The 18,932-nt window shown below is 41.5% G+C and overlaps 1 protein-coding gene across 1 annotated transcript; it reads right to left on the bottom strand.

Annotated features, from left to right (window-relative positions):
• Positions 1 to 3,116: 3,116 nt before the first annotated feature.
• LOC111245254 (uncharacterized) lies at positions 3,117 to 18,863 on the bottom strand. The gene is made up of 6 exons (XM_022793375.2): positions 18,284 to 18,863; positions 17,546 to 17,636; positions 17,048 to 17,173; positions 16,194 to 16,742; positions 3,882 to 6,726; positions 3,117 to 3,247 (listed from the first exon to the last, which is right to left on the bottom strand). Exons 2-6 carry the CDS (start codon positions 17,615 to 17,617, stop codon positions 3,117 to 3,119), a joined length of 3,723 nt encoding a protein of 1,240 aa, XP_022649110.2. The 5' UTR covers positions 17,618 to 17,636; positions 18,284 to 18,863.
• Between the last annotated feature and the right edge of the window lie 69 nt (positions 18,864 to 18,932).

Raw genomic sequence — 18,932 nt, 5'->3', positions numbered from 1 at the left:
AGAGAACTTTACAGTATACGATCGCAGTGTCTTCATGATTTTCAAAAAGATGCGAAAAATGGTGCAGTTAGTAGGACATGTCACTTACTTTTTGTTACTTTATATAATATTGGAATTTGATATAACTATTCTGTAATACATTGTTAGTAAAATCAAATGTACACTATATTTTTGGCGTTTTCTAGCTTAAGTAGCGAAATTTGTCTGAATCATATTAAAACTTCGAATTTGGTAAAGCAGAACGTACGCCATGACATAATGAAATTTTAGTGCATGAGATGACCGCAAGCGCAACGGATTTACGGCTTCCGCGTAGCTCTACATACAAATAACAACACGTCTATTTATCTAAAAATTTCACTGAATTTAGCGAGTAGTACTACACTAACTTTTACGAAAATGTGTCTTCGAACCATGGTTTTCCTCGGGTTGTTTTTTGGCGTTCTTTTGCAATTTTGTGAAAAGCATTTATTGTCTCTATTTTTCTATATGTCTCGACTGTATAATGACCACTCCTATTGTGTCGTATTACCTCCACTTGCATTAAGATGCTTTTTTTTTTTTATCTGCTGGTATTATGTGACTCCATGACTGTGATACATAAAATGCACTGTACACGTTTGCATCAATGGGATTTCAACATAGCTTTGATTTGTATCGCGAAAGTTTGTTCGCTGTCGAAAACGTCATCGAACGATATAGTTTTCAGAAACTTCTTGTTAAAGGAATTGTGCCTGATTGTACAACAGGTAGCAAGCCATGACATATTATAGGCGCAATTCACCTTCAGGTTCTTCAGTGACAATTGAGCATCAGTCATTATCAACAAAAGAATATCAAAAAGGTCTTGGTGAAACTTTGGTGGAGTAATAACTGAGTCAGAAGCTGAAGAAGACGTTTCCCTTTAACGTTTATATATTGATTAGTATGGTGAAGGTGTTCTATATAATTAATATTCAATAATTAGCTGAGTAATATAAGCACTTCGTTTGTAATGGGAGAGATTGAAATAGCAAATGTAGTTTTCCGGACAAATTAAATGACTTGTTTGGATCGTCTAGTTTTAGCATATGTGCGTATTGTACGAACAATAGCTATCAAGCCGAAAGATTTATGAGGAGAATGTATTTGCAGTCATATTTTAAAGGCGGGCTTTTTAAATTCAGGTTTTGGCTGGGCTTGGTTATTGAGAAGTCGCAGCCAACATTCATCAGGTCTTCCGTTCATAATGGTTGGATCGTCTATGTACATCTGATTAGAATTATAATACTAGAATAATAATAAGGTAAATTTTGTGAGCATAGTGTAACGGCAGTGCGTGACGTCAACTTTTCAAACATGTATATGGAAACTTCTATACATTACTTTATGTAACTGCATAGATCACGTTCGTATCGTAACGGAAGTTTCTGTATGTATCTTTCGACTAGCAAGCTTAGTTAAGAGTCCACGGAAAATGTATTTTACGGATGGTTTTTTTAAAAGTGTACTCTTGAACATGTTTGCGCAGTGGCTTTCCTGTCAACACCACTATAGCGTACTGAGTTCGATCCTTCGTATTGCCAGAAATGAGTAAAAAAGTAGAAGTTGTTGAGGTGAGTGCCAGAAATGAACTCGACAGATAAATGAAAATGAATGGATTATATTGATACAAACTTGATTACCAAGTAGTTTAGAAATCGTCTCGTATTATTAGCGCACTGCGCTTGGGGGAATCGGATCAGCATGAACAAGTACAACAACTCTTTGCGATGCTCGCGCTCCAGTAGTTGACTATTGAGCCATTTACAAATTATGGCTTGCTGAAAAAATTATGCTACCCAGTCAACTATTTTTCCCCGAGACTTACCGTACAACTAGTGGCTTCCAGAACGCAGCCAAGTTTAGCCAAGGATTGAAGTTGCGATTTTGATAGTTCCCTTGAAATCATGCGGTGATAACGCATTCGCCCGCTAAATTAGAAATACGTAATAGTTTAGGCTCGAATCCATTACGTAAACAGCGTAACCATAGCTTGTTTCATGTCGGAAAGAACCAGCTTTCTAGAGAATGTTTAACAACGTAAGGCTATCGTGTTTACTCTAACACAATGATTGAATACAATCTTTTAGCATAGAACCTCAAGTTATGATCATTGTGGTCATCAGTATCGTCGTAACGATCGCACATTATTAATGTAAAACCAACCACCCTATCTATTGTACCGTTTACATTCTATACATCTCTGTGACATCTTCCTGACGTAAAATCTTGTAACAAGCTAACGAGGTCCGATAATCCTCCGTTGTAAAGGAGTTATCATAGTTCGTTAACAGTTCGGAGCTAGCACTTACGCACCTATCCATATAAATAGCGAGACCTGCCCTCGTAATTGACCTAACGACGTATGGGCACTTACGCATGAACCCGAGTAACAGCGCCCGTTTTAGTTTGTTTGGTCACTTAATTTGGACTTAATTCTTGCCAGAAGTTACCATTGGTAGGTATACTTAATAACTTTAACCTACGGTCTATGATACGCTCTATCACGAATTAGAAGATCTCTATACATAAAATCAGCATTAGAATTATTTACAATTGATAATATCACCACATACTTACATTATACATGCATTCTCCTCCATAATTCGTACTATTGATACTAAAAACATTATACGGTTATTATTACGATACGTCGTCGTAGGAAATAGATATTATGACTAACAATTACTATTACTACCAATGACATAACACAAGTACACGCACTGATCTGCACATCAATTGGCGCCGGGGTCGAGCCTTCTCTCTGGGTTCGACGTCTTGTCGCTTTAAAACGTTTAACTTCGTTGAACGCTTAGCAGCTTAGCTTTCCTGGGGGGCTTCTGTCTCGAATTTGTATTTAGGTTATGAGGGGTTCTAGTAGCTAGAGAATATACAGAGTTCTGATCGTCGAAGGAAGTTAGTGCTACTATAGGAAAATGTAAACTAGTGATGTTGACGCTCTAGAAGTACATGTGATCGTTTTGCCATAGCTATAAGAGAAACGAAATCGCCGAGTTGTATGTGTAGATTCTGCGCTAGATTAGATTCTGTCAGAAGTGATGAAGCACTTTCGTATGATGTTGATATGGGTTCTGTTAAGCCGTCCTCAAATTCGGTGCTGGCGTGGAAGTGGATGAAAACGGGTAAGTTGGCGCTAAACTCGGCGTTGGTGTGTGAGCGCCATAAGGGTTGACGATTAGCACGTGTGGCGCAAATGTTGGAGCACCTAAAGGTGTGCCCATAGGGGTACATTTGGTGCAGGTGTTGAAGTATCAGAAAGAGTCGCAACTGGCAGATTTGGGATAAGTGTTGGACCAGCTGAAGATGCGCCCACAAAGAATAAATTCAGAGCAAGTATTACACCGTCAGGAGAGATGGCAACGAAACGGGCGCGTTTCAGTACTTGTTAAGCAAGTCCACACAAAGCATCAAAGGTAACAATTGACAGGATTGACGCAGGTGTTAGAGCATTTGAAAGCGTGACGTGAAGGCTTCCCTGCGCGTTAAACATCACCACGAACTTGTTGCCCTCAGCCGCCTACTTGAAACAAATTTCAGTTTCTCTATAAACCTAGATCGACGCGTCAACTGACTTTCTTGGTTTCAATCCTGTATGTGCTTCCATCTTTAGCATCACGTCACCGGTTAGTAACCTATAGGATGGAATCACCTTTACTAAACGTATTGGTCGGCTTTACCTGTCCATCCTCGTCCAACATCTTTGATTTCACGTCATTGTATCATCAGTGTTACTCCTGTTAATTGTTTTGACTGGTTTAATACTACTAGGGCGGTCTATTTCGTCAGCTCTTTCTTTCAGTTTTGTCAATTTTTCCTACATCTTTATAGGTCTCTCTTACTGGCCTTAAAATCGATTTCGACTTCTTCAGTTATCTTATCCAATCCACCCGTCAATACGTCAAGGGCGGGCTTAGCGTGTTCATCACATATTTTCACTGCTGCAGATACCTCAACAGGTTTTATTTCGTGGTCTGATTTAGTTAGTCCTACAGGTTTCTCGGTCGGCTTCGACAGTACGGTGACGTCCTGCCTAATTTTGGAGATCTGACTGTAATTTTTTTTCCGCACGTCCTCATCTGACCCCTTCAACCCTCTAACTTGACTAGCTAGATTGGAGTGCGGTGTGACTGCTTCTATCGCCTTTGCATCTACTTCTAGTTGATGACCTGGAACTTTATCCATTTCCGACATCTGCGTTACCTTTACAGGTATGTTCGTTGCTATAACGTGTACGTCGAGTTCAGCCTTCTGTAGCGGTTCCGTAACATCTTTTAGTTTTACGTCTTGATCAGGTCGAATCAGCTCTGCTGGTTCGACGGTATGTTTCGGTTGTACGTACTGACAAGGATTCGTTGCGGTTGTTGCCTCCTTGGGTCCTCCTTGAAACCCAGTTGCTTCCGGGCTTTCAGTTGGTTCCAGCAACAGTTTGGGCTTTGTTGGTTTGCTAGTCGACTTCGATCTGAAATCCTCGTTTGATATTACTGATGACGTCCGCACGTAAGGCGGTTTCAATTCAAATTCAGAGCTCTCGCTTATTTCACTGGTCGACGTCAATTTTGGCACTGGTTTACAAGCCGCAGTTGGCGTAGGTTGTATATTTAGATCAGGATCTCTAGTTAATGGTATTTCCGCCAACTTCTGCTTGACCTTGTCAGGCTCTTCGGAGTGAGGTGGCTCTGTCATTGCTGCGGGTATCTCAAGGGTCGGATCTTTGCCAGAAGGAAGTGGTTCAGCGCCCCTGGGCATTAATTGCGCAACTTGTTCCAATTTAACTTTGATGTGTGAGGCTTCTGAAGATTCGACAGTTGGCTTTGGAGGTATGATTGGAGCGGATGCACTTCTTTCGGTCGAAGTACGTGTAGGCGCACTTGGAGTCGTCATAATGTTTGGTGTGGTATCTCTTACTATTTTTTCTTCTGGCTTTGATTCTTCACATGTCTCGGCTTCTTTCACAGTCGATTCTGAAATCGAGACGCACTTTGTAAAGAGCACTTCTATTAATTTTTCAGATGGCTTTAACTCCAACTCCAACTCCAATTCCGGTTCAGCTGCTTGACCTTCTATAACTGCCTTCTCAGCTGGCTGTTTAGTCAGGATTTCGTCTTTAAGAGAAACGTCTATCGATTTGTCCGTTGCTTTCGTGATCGTGTCTGTGCCACAACATGTTTTTCCCGCATCTTGAACAATGCGTTTTGTTGCAGGGGCTTGTAAGAGCTCCTTTGTTGGTTCTATCTTTACATCTGAACGAGAAAACTCCAATGGTTTCTCGGTCAAACGTGGGATATCTGAAATAGGCACAATTGGCAGACCTTTAGATGGAGTAAATTCTGGTCTAAAAGTAGACACTTCCGTTGCTATATTTGGAGCTCGGCTTTCTTGCGATCCAGGAGCTGTGACGCCCGATTTCACATCGAATTCAGTGGAGGAAACGTCTATTAGCTTATCACCCGGCTTTAAAGCACTCACACCAATTGTAGAAGCCTCAAAAGAGCCTAATGGCCTTTCGGTCGGCTTCGAATCAGAGTCTGTATTGGGGCCTTCCGTAGTTTTGATAATCAGCTCCTGAGGTTGGATCAAAGTGGTCGGGGTGGTTTCTACTGGCTGCTTTACCGCCTCACACGCCTGACCCGTGATTACGAACGGAGTTTCGACTTCAGCTTTAGCTGGTTTCGAGTCGTGGTACGAATCCTGTGAAGGCGCTTTTGTTTCTGAGGCTTGGGGTAATGCCGCCAAACAAGCTTCTATAGCGACTTCAGCTGGTTTGTGGAAATTCAACGGAGAAAACTCGGTTGATTTTTCAATCGGTTGCAGAGGTTGGGGTAAAACTGGATAAGGAGTGCCTACAGAGACCTCAATCGGCTTAGATGTTGGTAGTAGGACCTGTGAAGGAGCTTCCATTGCGATCTCCGGCGGCTTAGGAATTTGAGCAGAAACCGACAAAGGCACGTCTACTAAATTCTTCTCTGGTGTGGGAGTTTGGGACACTGTATAAGAAGCATCCATTTCCACCTCAGCTGGCTTTGCAAACTGCGGCGACACCGGCAAAGGCGTTTCGGTTGGAGTCTCGATGAAACTTTGGGGCGTTGCTGGTGACAGAAATCCTGCTGTGACTTGATCTGGTTCTGAAGCTTGGGACGAGTTTACGTGCGGAGACTCTAGAAATTTCTCTAACTTTAGCGTTGGAGGTGAGGTGCAGAAATCAAGTTTCACATCCTTGTCGACCACGTTTAATGTCGAGGACCTAACGGGCAAAGACTCTTCAAATTTGTCAACCGACGACGGACCTCCAATAGGTATGACTGAAGGCGGTGTATCCATTAAAAGATCTATTCCTTTCTCAGCTGTTTCTAACGTTTTGGTGTTAGTTTCTCTAGGGTTATCGGCAAGATTCATTCCAAAACCTGAATAATGACGCTCATTCGGTGTTGGTTCAAAATCCACACCGGTTGCATTTACTTTCTCGTCAACGTTCGTAGTTTCGACGGGTTTAATCTCTTCTACCAATCCCTCAAGCAAACGTACAGGTTGTCCAGACTGAAGAGGGGGTGGCAAAAGGGGTCGTGGAGAAGGCGGCGGTAGGCGCTCAGTTGTAGTGGCTTTCGATGTAAATATACCCATAGCGTGACCAGATGCTCTGACACACGGCGTCAATAATGCCCAGTTTTCAGGTGTTAAAAAGATCTTCTAGTTGCCTAAATTGCTCAGTTTAGCGATCTATTCAGGTCATTTAACGAGGTTCTCTGGCTCGCACTCTGCGAGTGCCTTTGCAAAAAACACCCGACCTCGCCAAGCTTGACAGTCTTCAATGAGCTCACGCACAATGGGACTACCGATGAAACGACAAAAGGGAAGCCAGGAAGGCCGAGATAAAAGTGAAACTGAATGCGCGATTTCGGTAATACGAATCGTCCCAAAGTATAGCGACTTACACTGCTAAATCGATTTAGGCTGTTGGCCAAAGAAAATGGACGTTGTATAAAGTCACCATTAATAGCTATGTAAGGCCCCAGTTCATCGGTCACGATCGAATCAAAGATTAACACGTTTTTAGGACGAAATACATTTGCAGTGGCAAGCTCTTGGCACTTGCTCATCACTAGTAGACGGGTAGGGTTGGTCGATTCTAGCGATCAAAATATCCAAGAACGTAAGTTAATACTAAGTAAAAAACGAAGTAACTATAATGTCTAAATCATACGAATTATTCCCCCCGGTGATAATGTAGTGATAACGTTTCTGTTTACTGAAATTGGCAAGGTGGGATTGGTTCGAGATCTGTGCCTTTCTGTAAAACGAGCCGCAAAAGCGGCGCTTAACGAGAAGAGAACAGCGACGTAGAACTCGAAAACATCAGATGCTCAGACTAGTGCTGTTGTGCTGTGATATAGTTAAGGCTTGAAGCTGATTACAAATGGGCACATCATGATTTGTTGCTCTGTTTATCGCGATGATAAATTTACAAAACATGGGCGTAAGCAACATCGGTAACGTTTAGTGAGCAAGCACCATATTGGAGTCAAAGGCCTAATTTAGGCAGCTGATATGAGCAAACTTCGGGCAGGAAACGCTGGCGACAGCTTAGACACGTATCAATCAGTCTACATCAACAACAACGTCTTACAACAGGTCTTACAGTCAACAGAAGCAATACGACGGGCAGTACAAAGTGGGTTACATGCACTTAGGGGAATTATGTGGAAGAAACGTTTGATATCCATAATATGTCTGATGATAATGATAATCTTACTGTATTCTAAGAAATAGATTCGGTACGCTTTTGGTAATGCAACACACCAACTGTAGTGTTATACGCAACTAAATACTGTTTAGACGCAGGAATACACCATCCTTCATGGCTAGAAGTCTTTAAGTATGGCTTAGTTCTTTGTATAGCCTTTTACATGATCGCCCAATGTTCAACGAATATCATTCGCTTTGCGCGCATTGCATCAGCCTTCTTACGCTCGACGTGGAGCAATTATCGCTAGACTCGACTAAGTCAATTCTGCAGTGGGTCTATAATTGCGCTAGGTAGCCATAATTATATGCGGAATTGTTAATTGAACAAATACCGACGTTTGCAGTGACGCTATGTTAAGTTCTTCTAGGTGTACTAGGTACTACCCAAGGGAAAAAGTCGGTTTGTTTTATACAGGTTTAATTAATTATACAGCTTTATGAAGGATGCTTGGCCAGAGTACTCTCACACATATATTTGCCCTCGACACAAAACACGCTTTCGTGCAATTTCGATTTACAGACTACGTTGAAAACAGCTTGAAGTCTATCCTTGTCAATTTTATGTAAAAAAAAAGTTATAAATCTTAATACTATTGATTTTTATTTCCATTTACGTCATAAAAATACTGCGACTAGGAATTTTTCAGCTGCATTTTAACGTCGAAAACTGTATGGGAAGAGAGGAATACTCCTTGTTGGTCGCTGTTTGAAGCTATTAAAATTTATAAGCATATTTAGATCTCCGGTGCTACTAGGGGTGTTAGCCTCCTTAACGAAGCACAGGTTGTCATCATTATTTGAATAATTGTATCAGATGCTGTATTTCTCGATTAGGTTCTAGACGGTTAAATCGACAAATCTACAAAGGGCAATTATGTTATACACTGATTATGTTCAGCCAGAATAAATCCATTGGTTTCTTCCAGTTACGATGATGCATTGAACATCGACGCTCACAGGTCACCCTGCTGAACGTAATTGCATTTTGGTCATAAATTCAACTATTCTTCACCCTTCAGGAGCGTATCATAATTGCCCCGCGGATAGTTCATTTACCCGAACTGGACCAGTGAAGCTTTCAGTGTAGCGTTCTTCAATCGCTTCAGCCTAAGATAGTGACGATTATTAAAAACGCACATGCTGCATTCTGCAGTAATATTGTTTAATGAACAACCTCATTGCTGGACAACTAGCAATCAGGACCGCATTCCTAATGGGGTGTGCCTTGCGAATTCTACACGTTTAATAGAGACTGATTATAATTTCGTTACCATACTTTCTTATGCATGCGTTTTCCAAAATAAATGTTTGTTTGTTTTTGGAAAACTGTAAACGATAGGACGCTTTTTGAACTAAACATTTTTCTAATTATAGCGTATTTCAGTTAGTGTCATCCGCGTACTCTGCTTACGCTCAAAAAAATTTTTGAGCATAAGCAGATTTGTCCTTGAGGGCAGAATTGTAGAAAGCAAGGTAGTGCGCATCGTTGATGGGTTGATCTCCCTTTTACAAAAAATTCACGAGGCAATTCAGTAAGCAATGCTAGAACAGATGGGGTCTGCAGCTATTTTTTCATAACAGCATCCACACTCACCGCTTTATGAATACTGCTACTACGACTAAAAGTAAGCGGTATTATAATGGCCCTGCATACAGGGACGCAGAGTTGGTCGTTTGCTTCCCAGGTGACGACGACGGCGTTTTAGCTCATTACGAAACGCGTCGATGTAACTGACTTCACCCCGTTATTGTACTGATGCTGATGAGGACGCTAGAAAAAAATAAATCGATTTTTGACAAGGTCTAGTCACTGAAGAAACAGCTGACAATCACGAACAATTGTGGTTTTGCTGAGAAGAACCGGCAGGAGCGGACCACCAGTGACACTGGGGTAATAATAATAACACAGTATTTTCTTTCGAACGCGATTGCCGAGCAAAAAATCTTTTCGTTTATTTCGCAGCTTATCATGAATATTGTAAGATGATTGCCGAACATTCGATTCATTGTGGTCTTTCAGTGTTTCCGTGACATAGTCTGCATAAGCAAATTATGAAATGAGATAACACGTAAGCCTTAATTTTCGGTTCAGAGAATATGTGTAGATGAAAGGAACTGATCCATCGTTAGTTGTAGTTTATCTAGATTATTGACTAATTCAGTATTTAGAAACAGATAGGTGTACGTTTATTTTGATTCGTTTGATACAAATACAAATGTTCCAGCATTTTATTGATTCTTGCTAGACGAGAATGTTAAAGTGACCGCTGGTGGAGAAATTCGTTTTTTTTTTTTATGCTATATATTTAGACACAGCAAAGTGACATTGATATGCCTTTTTCCCAAATAAAGGCTAGACGGGTTTACGGGAACGCACAGAGTCTGGGCTACAATGGAGCTTTTATGAGACCTCAATTAACCTATAACCGAAGCTTTTTTTAGATTCTACAAGCACCTCCTACACAGCTTAACACGGGTTCTGCCATATTTAGCACTATGTTCGGGGTGAATTTGATAAATTCTTTTTAATAGAAACTTGTGATTATCTTATTTCAGTTCTGCCATTACCCGCTGTCCCAACTAGCCTAATGCATTGATGTAGTCATCCCAATGCGCCGAATCAGCCATCAACCGCTTTGTAGCTTCGGTAGTATATTATGTAATAAAGTTACGTTAGCTGACCCCTAACGCACTGTTATGATTACTAGAATCAATAGAAAAAGAGGACGATGTGTCGATATCAACCCGAGTATCGATGATCTAAATGGATAAAGAGATGCCTGAGGGCAAAATAAGTTCGGTGGGGCATGAGAGGAAACATTGGTCCACTTCGCTATTATAATATCCAACAGCCGCAATCAGATGCTTCATTGCACGTCTTGTAGAGCTTCAATGTAAACAATTTATATGGAAAATATAAACGGTCAGTGACTAGAATGAACGAATCACGTGCATCTCAACGTAAATCTATTACGATGGATTAATACCGAGCTATCTGTGTCATAGTGATACGTTTTGAAGATCGAAATACATTTTATTTACTTATTAATAACGGATTTACCTCTGGTGAAAATTTTGGAACTGGAATTCGGGAAGCTGGCACCCGATGTGTGTTTCGCCTGTGCTTAGCAATAACGGTGGTCTGAGCGTTATTCAACATTCGAGGCGAACATCCCTTGCCTCTTTCTAGAAAAGCCCTAAATAAATTAACACACTTATTTTTTAATTGAATTTTACTAAGCTGGCTGGTCCTTTTAATTCTGAAACACGCAATATTCAGGAAAACCATTCAGATTCCAAGAGACCTTCTTATAGTAGATAGTGCAAATCTAATTCTACATAGCGTGTTTTCACTTACGATCATCCGATATGCTGTTCTATACGTATATTTCGTTTGCCCCCGTTACTAGGTTCATTGTAAACAATGCAAACATCAGTGTTACCGACAGAGAAATACGTTCCCAGAAGTCCCGCCACCAGACTATGGATAGGGCGAAATGTTATCAGAAGCGGCGTGATTATCCATTACACTGCCGCTTCTGTTGCATTTCTTCTGCTTTTATTGTCTCTCGTATGACGGTGTATGAGAATAATGACAGTGAAAGTCTTGGGTGCTCCACCGTGAAGTTAGCACTGCAAGGCGGTTTCCCTTCGATGAGCAATGTATTGGATGTTCAGAGCACGCTACTGTGCTCTTCTGAGAGTCTGTTCTCTCGATGTATTCTTGTTGTTTCTGTCGTTGTCGTCCCTTTCGTCAGTGATATATGGTTCATGGAGCGGAGTTACTCCTAAATTTCCATTGTGTACATCTCACGCGTGTAGATGGCTTTAAGCCCTTTTCGGCGACAGACGGGTTGAATGAAAATGCCAGGGATCAAGTGACCTCTTATCACGCGCGCAGTTCGCTAAGCCTTAAATATTTCCATTTGTCGATTAACGTTTCGGTTGTCATTCGCTGATTGTTTTGGCTATGTGACAGGCGCAGATGGATACTTTTCGATCCCAATGACACTAACGGCTTTAGCTAAAAGTCATTAAACTGAATGCAACATCTCCGGCGCACTACAGATGCCGGCGGTCGCCGGAAGGCAACACCCTCTTCTGAAGGCTCTCCTTCAATCGTCTTCATCTTTTTTGTGTTTTTCTTTTTTTTTTTTATCTTCGCGCGCAGTCGCGTGATTACTGCTATGTTACGGCGTCCTGTGCAAATGGTTGATTGTGTCGTATCTGCTTTTAGTCGTCGATGGCTACAACAAGGGGAAATAAGCGTATGTATGATGCGCGCAACCATGCTGGCTGAAGTTCCAGACTGCTGCCCTTCGCCTTTACGATCGGTACATACCCATGAACGTTGTCTATCGATTTTTGGGCGAGTGCTTACACGACAGGCGGCGGTTCTGCTTACATCCTCGATGCTGAGGATGTTCATCACTTCGTCGTTGCAGGGCTCTGGCGTATAAAAAGTCTGACAACCCTTTATTTGTCGAGAGATGCTCTTCTGAAGTAGCACATACTGTGTGAAGAAAAATTTCACAGAGAGAGGTTCAAGAAAAATTTCACAGGGAGAGACTCCAAAACGTTCACGCTAGAGCGTTATTTTGTGCGACGAAATGAAGGTTCGTGTAGTGTTTATTAGTGCTTTTGTCTCAATAGCGGCATTTAAGTTTATATCAAGATTGGTGATTAGAAAATCGGGAGCCAATATCTGTAAAGAGTTTCTTGGCTCTGAGGCGCAAAGCTTCAAAAAACATGATCAATGCTAGCGGGAAATTGTGGATCGCAGTGAGCGCTTAGAAGTCTTGTAGTTGCCAGTAAAGGATGCCCGTAGCAGATACCTGTTCTCAAAAATCGTTCTCGAACGATTGAGGGAGAAGCCGAAATGATTGCATGGTTAACCTGGCTATGTTGCAGGCTTCGTTAAGTCAGCTGGGATTGACGTCCCGAAGTATAACCTATGTTTATATGCAATGTAAACACTACATGAATCCAAACCTCGCTCGTATAGCACATGTGACAACCTATGGTTATTATTATTATACATATAACAACAATATAAACTCAAAGGATTTAAGTGTGATTTAGTCTTGGCCCTATTTCGTAGACACGGAAGTATCATACCTCTCGTATGTACTTAATTACGCAAAATATGATTATATCTTTAATTATTAATGTTTACTCTACAATGATCTATCTGACGGAGAGTTTTCGCTTTGTTCAGGCTTTCCGTTCTATTTTCTGCTTTGGAGCATTCGCAGCTGCATCTGCAATCACTTTGCCCGTGGGGCAAAACGCTGCCTCTTCCCAGCCGGTGGGAATCCGCGCCGGAGATGAATCCACTCCACGAAAATTTATTACACTCGCAGGAAATAACCACCATGCCTTTCAACGTCAAACCGTCCCCGTAAGTTATATGTTTGCGTTAAATCGCTGTTACATACTGAAATAATAATAAGATCACGTTCATTCTTTATGTTGGTGGGACGTTTTTATGCAGGCGATGGGAGCACAAACATGAATGGAGTCGGCGTTCATGAGCTACTATAAAAAACAAAAAAAAAATGCATAAAACCCGGTCAATCCGTAGCAATCCATTGCGTAACTGCTTAAATTACAGCAAAGTTGAGTGCAATTAGGGTATATAGTAAGCCGAATAGTCGACAATAAATAATGAAGTGCCTGCTCATGTATTTTAATATCGTCACAGGATGGAGGCAGTGGTATTTTACAGCCCTACGACTTCGGATACAACATCCAGGATGAATACGGTAACAATCAGTTTCGTCAGGAAAGCGCGGATAATCAGAGCACCGTTAAGGGCAGCTATGGGTAAGCCGATTAAGCTCTGTTCTTGAGTAACTCCGTATAGTTATTTGTCGAAATATACTAGTATATAGACATAAATCGTTGCCTCGTTTCTTAAAAAACTTCACAGATCCAACAATGATTATTTTTTTGTATGGTACATTTACGTACGTGAATATTTTTTTGCAATGAAATTTTCACCACCCGCTTTTCTGGGGCCAAGAGGCTTACCTTGCAGATTCAGCGCTCAGCATACAATTTCTAGCAAAAAAATAGTAATGGAGTAATATAATACAGATGTTATTATAATAATAAATACGGTGTTACTCGTCTACGCGATAGGCCACATGCCAAAAAATAGAATCATGTGCAGCGTCAGTAGTCAGCGACATAGTGCACGACTTGAGAACACAAAAATATTGCCAACTGTCTGTCACCACCCCAGACGGCTCAATTGACGATGGGCGAATTTTTGCTTGCGCAGATACACTGACGCGCTGGGTCTCTACCGTCGCGTCGAGTACGTAGCTGACGAAAACGGATTCCGCGCTGAAATAAAAAGTAATGAACCAGGGGTAAAAGGAGATCAACCTGCCAGTGCTCATTTTACTGTCGAGGAGGTTCCACAGAGTGTACTCCGAACCCTTCCCGCAAGGTCGGTATCAATTGTCTCTGACGTCCAAAAATACGAAACGTCCTAGTGTGATCGCTGTCCTAAGGCGAGGTGGCGTGAATTAATATTCAGTTATTATAGTAGGAGAGCAACGTATTTTAATAATGCGATATCCCATTATTCATGTTCCAACGTCGCTCCCACAAATACACCTCACTCGAAAATAGCTACTTCCATAAAACCTAAGCTCTTCAAGTTATCTTCCAGTGATGGCCGTCATCATCACGGATCGGAGAAAGCTTCATTGCGAGTTCGTCCAGCAGCAAGAAGTCCAGCATCTGGAGTCAGATTCGTACCCATAGCCTCATCAACCTCAACTGCACAAGCTTCTGCGTCTGTTAAGGCCTCTTAGAGACCGTCGATGGTCGAGCGAGCGTAAAAACTGATCCGGGACAAAATGGCGATTCCTACACAGATCTACTGTACTAAAGTTCCTATCCCTGCGTATGTTAGGTGAATAAATTCCGCAAAATAAATTCTACGTTGTCCTGATTTGGAGAACTGCGTTAGATATGCGCGGATCAAGGTATGAGCCTGATCCAGAGGAAACCCCTTGTCAAACCAGTCGATGAAAATGTTTGCACCGAAATGCTAATAATTATGAACGCTAGCGAAGAAGAATTTTTCAAGTAAAAAAAAAATTGCATATTTTTTTTTTACTTTTTTCTTGCGTACATTACTGACAGCATTTTACGAACATTTAGCACTGCAAACGTTATTGAGAGGTTTAACAATGGATTTCTTGATCTTAACAGAATGCCCTAAGCCTTTCTTCTTTGTTGACTCTCGAATGTCTCGAGTGTCTCCCCGGTCTTGGAGTCTCTATAATCATGAGGTCTCTGCACTGGAAATATTACAAGATATCACGGTCTACAGGATGATTTGTTTCTAGCACAAGTCCGATGTTTCTCAGGCATGCCGTCGTAATATTAATGCGTTTTCTCCGAAAGCCAAAGCTAACGATAGTCTTACGTATCACAATAGCGAAACGCAGCACAATAGTAGATCACACTTTCAATTGTTGCTCATAAAACAGATGGTGGTAAACTAACAATTTTATACGATCTGTTTCCCGAAGGCTTTCAGTAGATGCTCAATTCTTTTATACGGTCCAATAATATTCTACCGTTGGGAAGATGTCTTCAAGGATTGAGCGGTCCGCGAACCATTGTCTGTTACTGTATCAAATAATTAACAGCAAGTGGGTACATAACAGGCCCCATATAGCAAAATCGATAGCGAGAGCTGATATTTGTCGCGCGAATTCGAAATAAGGATCCCAGGGGTCCGTTCGCTGTGCAACATACAGGAGTTCTCAGGAGCTCCAAATCATCCACCGCGGTACACTCCTTCAATGTAATATATTAATTGTAATATTGATCCATTACGTATCTGTAATGATGACCTAAGGTTAGCTTGCGTTAAAGCGACGAAAAAAGTACACGGACGTAACCGGCGCACAGTTCTACACGCCACTATGTGTAAATATATTATCAAGGTGGATCAAGCTCATTTACATTACACGCGTCAAGTGAGTTCTATAGTGTATCAGTATCCGCTGTCGAGGTCCACCAATTGTTTCGCAAAAGCGATCCAGCGCTCATCTCCGTCAACTGTTTTTTCTCGTTCACTTTTTGGGGATTGTCGCACCTTACGTTTGTTATTTTGTTGCACATAATCAAATAATAGTTCGTGCCATCTGCGTAATTCCGTTTACGTTTCGAGGCGGGTCTCTTCAAACCGTCTCCCTCGTTACAAAAATGATCATCTGAGACTTCTGGCGATCGATCATATCTATCTCTATCTCAAACCGTGTTTTCTCCTGAATGAATAATCTGCTCCGACGGGTCCTATCATGCTGAAGCTACTGGCCAAAACGTTAAGCGAGCCTACTTAATGCCCGGAGCAGTGTCAAAATCAATTGATTTGACACTTAATAATCTTCAATATTCAAGACGTGTTCGTGTGCAGCGTGCTTGTGATCGGGTTTGTCGTGACTATGGCACTTGTGCTGACGGTGTCTTCGATGGCGGCTCGACACGCAGCTCTTAACGGCCTTCTTCGACGTCGTTTTCTCCACTGCAATGTCGCCCCCCGCTTGGGCCACACTAGCTTTCGGGTGACGATCTCTGCTTTGATTTCCCTTCTCGAATACGCGGTTTACATCAGCGCCTCGTGATAATGATTTGGCCTGCAAAGGTGTTGAATACTCAGCAGCCGAATAAGATTCGAGCATTTCGGCTGTTGTCGAACTTATGGCATTTCTAGAAGTGCCTGATTTTCTGTTAGGAGTTTTTTCTCCTTTTGGAGATTTTTGAATTTTCGGACTGGCTGCTTTTCCCGGCATCGGCTTGTTGCTACGCCGCGTAGCTGGAGGTTTGGCCTTCGATTTCGCCCTTGAGTCAGATTTTCGATTTGGTGAAACTTTTGTTGAAGGATCATCGTTACGCGGAACCGATGAGTAGCGGGGTTTCTTAAGGAAGTGCTGATAGAAATAAACAACGACAGGATAACGTGAGCAGCATACTTCACCGCGAACCGTGCATCTCTTACAGTAGAGCTTCCCTACGCGTGAAAAGATCTCATTGCTAGAATCACGGGGATATCACTACTTTCCATATGTTCACAACAATTTCAAACTTATTAAATTATTAAATTCATTGTTGCGTTTACAGTGAACTTATGAGTTACCCCCGTTGAAGTTTGATCTTCGTTAGCATCGTTACCTTCACATAACTTGGATATAAAACGGTTATTGCAAAACAATAGTTTTCTTACAAGATGACTTACGTTATAGAGTACGGCGGCGAAGACAGCCCAAAGTAGTATTGAGCAAACCATAATACCAGTTAAAACTGCCGGATCGTTCAGAAGATCTGATATGGTTTTCTTATCCGTTACTTGACTATGAGGATTCTGCAATGAAGTACCATTCATAAGCGAGAAAAAAACAGGATATCCAAGACTAGATATGGACGGGGTCTGCATTAAAGATAATCCAAATTTAATTGCAGTTTCATCTTTTCACTTCATATATACATGTATACATAGTATTAAATAGGTATCCCGAATTGAAATTCTTCGTTGATATCAATATAACCCATCATTAAGATCATTTATCTAATGTATACACAGGGACAGCGAAGCCTCTGGCTTAAAAGCGAGGGCGCGCTGGTTCAAGTCCTGCTAATGGCACATACTACAACTACATTTGAATTAAAACACTGGGCCTTTCCCTCTAAAAGGTAAGCTTTGCCAAGAAGTTCTTTCTGTAACTTTACTACATACCACAACACTGTCTGGATTATAATGAAGATTTTCCAATTCACTAGCAAGGTTTCCATAGACCTTAGGCAGCATGTCTTCATTGTCCGCAACTCTACGGAAGGCGAAAAAAAAGTGTTGTTATATCGTTGTATCGAAGTGTTATTTTATGTCTACATAATAATAAAGATTCTGAAAAATATGCGGATTGTTTTACGGCCAAATATCGTCAGCATTTAACCGGACGAATTCAGTGATTCATATGAGCACCGATAGTACTTAATGAACCAAGACATCCCCTCGCCTGATGACCCTTCATAAACACACGCTGTCCACCTCCATTCTGTCTCGTCATGAATAAATCGACGACTGTCTCTAAGATCGCGCAAATAATAATTCATATCACGCAATTAGATATGTTCGCATCAGCCAGCGTCAAGGGTCTCGGGCAGGTTTCATCCTGGGAACGTTGCTACGAACGCGTCTGTTCCAGCCTTTTCGCTAGACATGCAATTGTCCGACCGTCTAACGTAGCGGGTGCGTTTTAGCGTAATAATGCAGATCTGCAATATCGCCCAGCTCATGATTTGATTTGTGTCCAACCGTACCCAGATAAACGAATTTTAAACAATGTAATTTTTGCGATATCTGAAAATCCTTCTTGAACGATTCAGCAACTGTTCGTCAATTACTTAACGTTGAACAATTTTTTTTTTAGTCTAGAAATTCGCGTAAACCTTCCATAGTTCTATGATTACTTACCGTTCACGCCGACCAACATAGCGGGCATTAGCCGAAATCGTCAAGCAGAATAGGACGGAGAATACTAGCCGCGCGTTTTTGGACTCCAGCTTGAAGCTTAACGGTTTCAACTCAAGAGGAACAAATTTTCGTTATCACTGGCTAACTACAACAAGTTATCTGTGTCTGTCATCGCTTCGGCTTGCTGACCAAAAAATCTAGAACGATTCATTTTAGAAAAGAACTCACTAGAAGTCATGCTGTCCATTACAGTTAATGTGATTTCATTGACATTTCTCAAATGCATGCTCAACTTATTATTATTAAGAATTAACTAGATGATGTTGTCCAACGGTAAGTGAAATTTTTGAAGCTTCATCAGCTTTTTTCCTTCTGTCTTCACTATTAGTTGCAGATGGCGAGCAATTTCCAGTATTAAAAGCAGACCTTACAATTTTGCTTTGCCAGCCTCAGATGTCTGGAGAGCCTACAACTTCCGACTCTGGATTTCAGTAATAAAGAGGGTCGTAGGATGCGTGCGCTCGGAGTCGTGGCTATGCAGCCTTCACGTGCGTGCTACTTTAGCTTTACCTCGGTCGCCCTACAGATATTCTTCTTGCGAGAGAAATGTTTTGCGTGTATATCCAGATTCGAACAGGCAATAAACATG

This window comes from Varroa destructor, unplaced genomic scaffold, assembly GCF_002443255.2.
Source record: "Varroa destructor unplaced genomic scaffold, Vdes_3.0 BEIS01000002.1, whole genome shotgun sequence".
Taxonomy (NCBI): domain Eukaryota; kingdom Metazoa; phylum Arthropoda; class Arachnida; order Mesostigmata; family Varroidae; genus Varroa; species Varroa destructor.
Note: the sequence above shows the minus strand (reverse complement) of the source record. Positions and strands in the feature narration are given on the sequence as shown.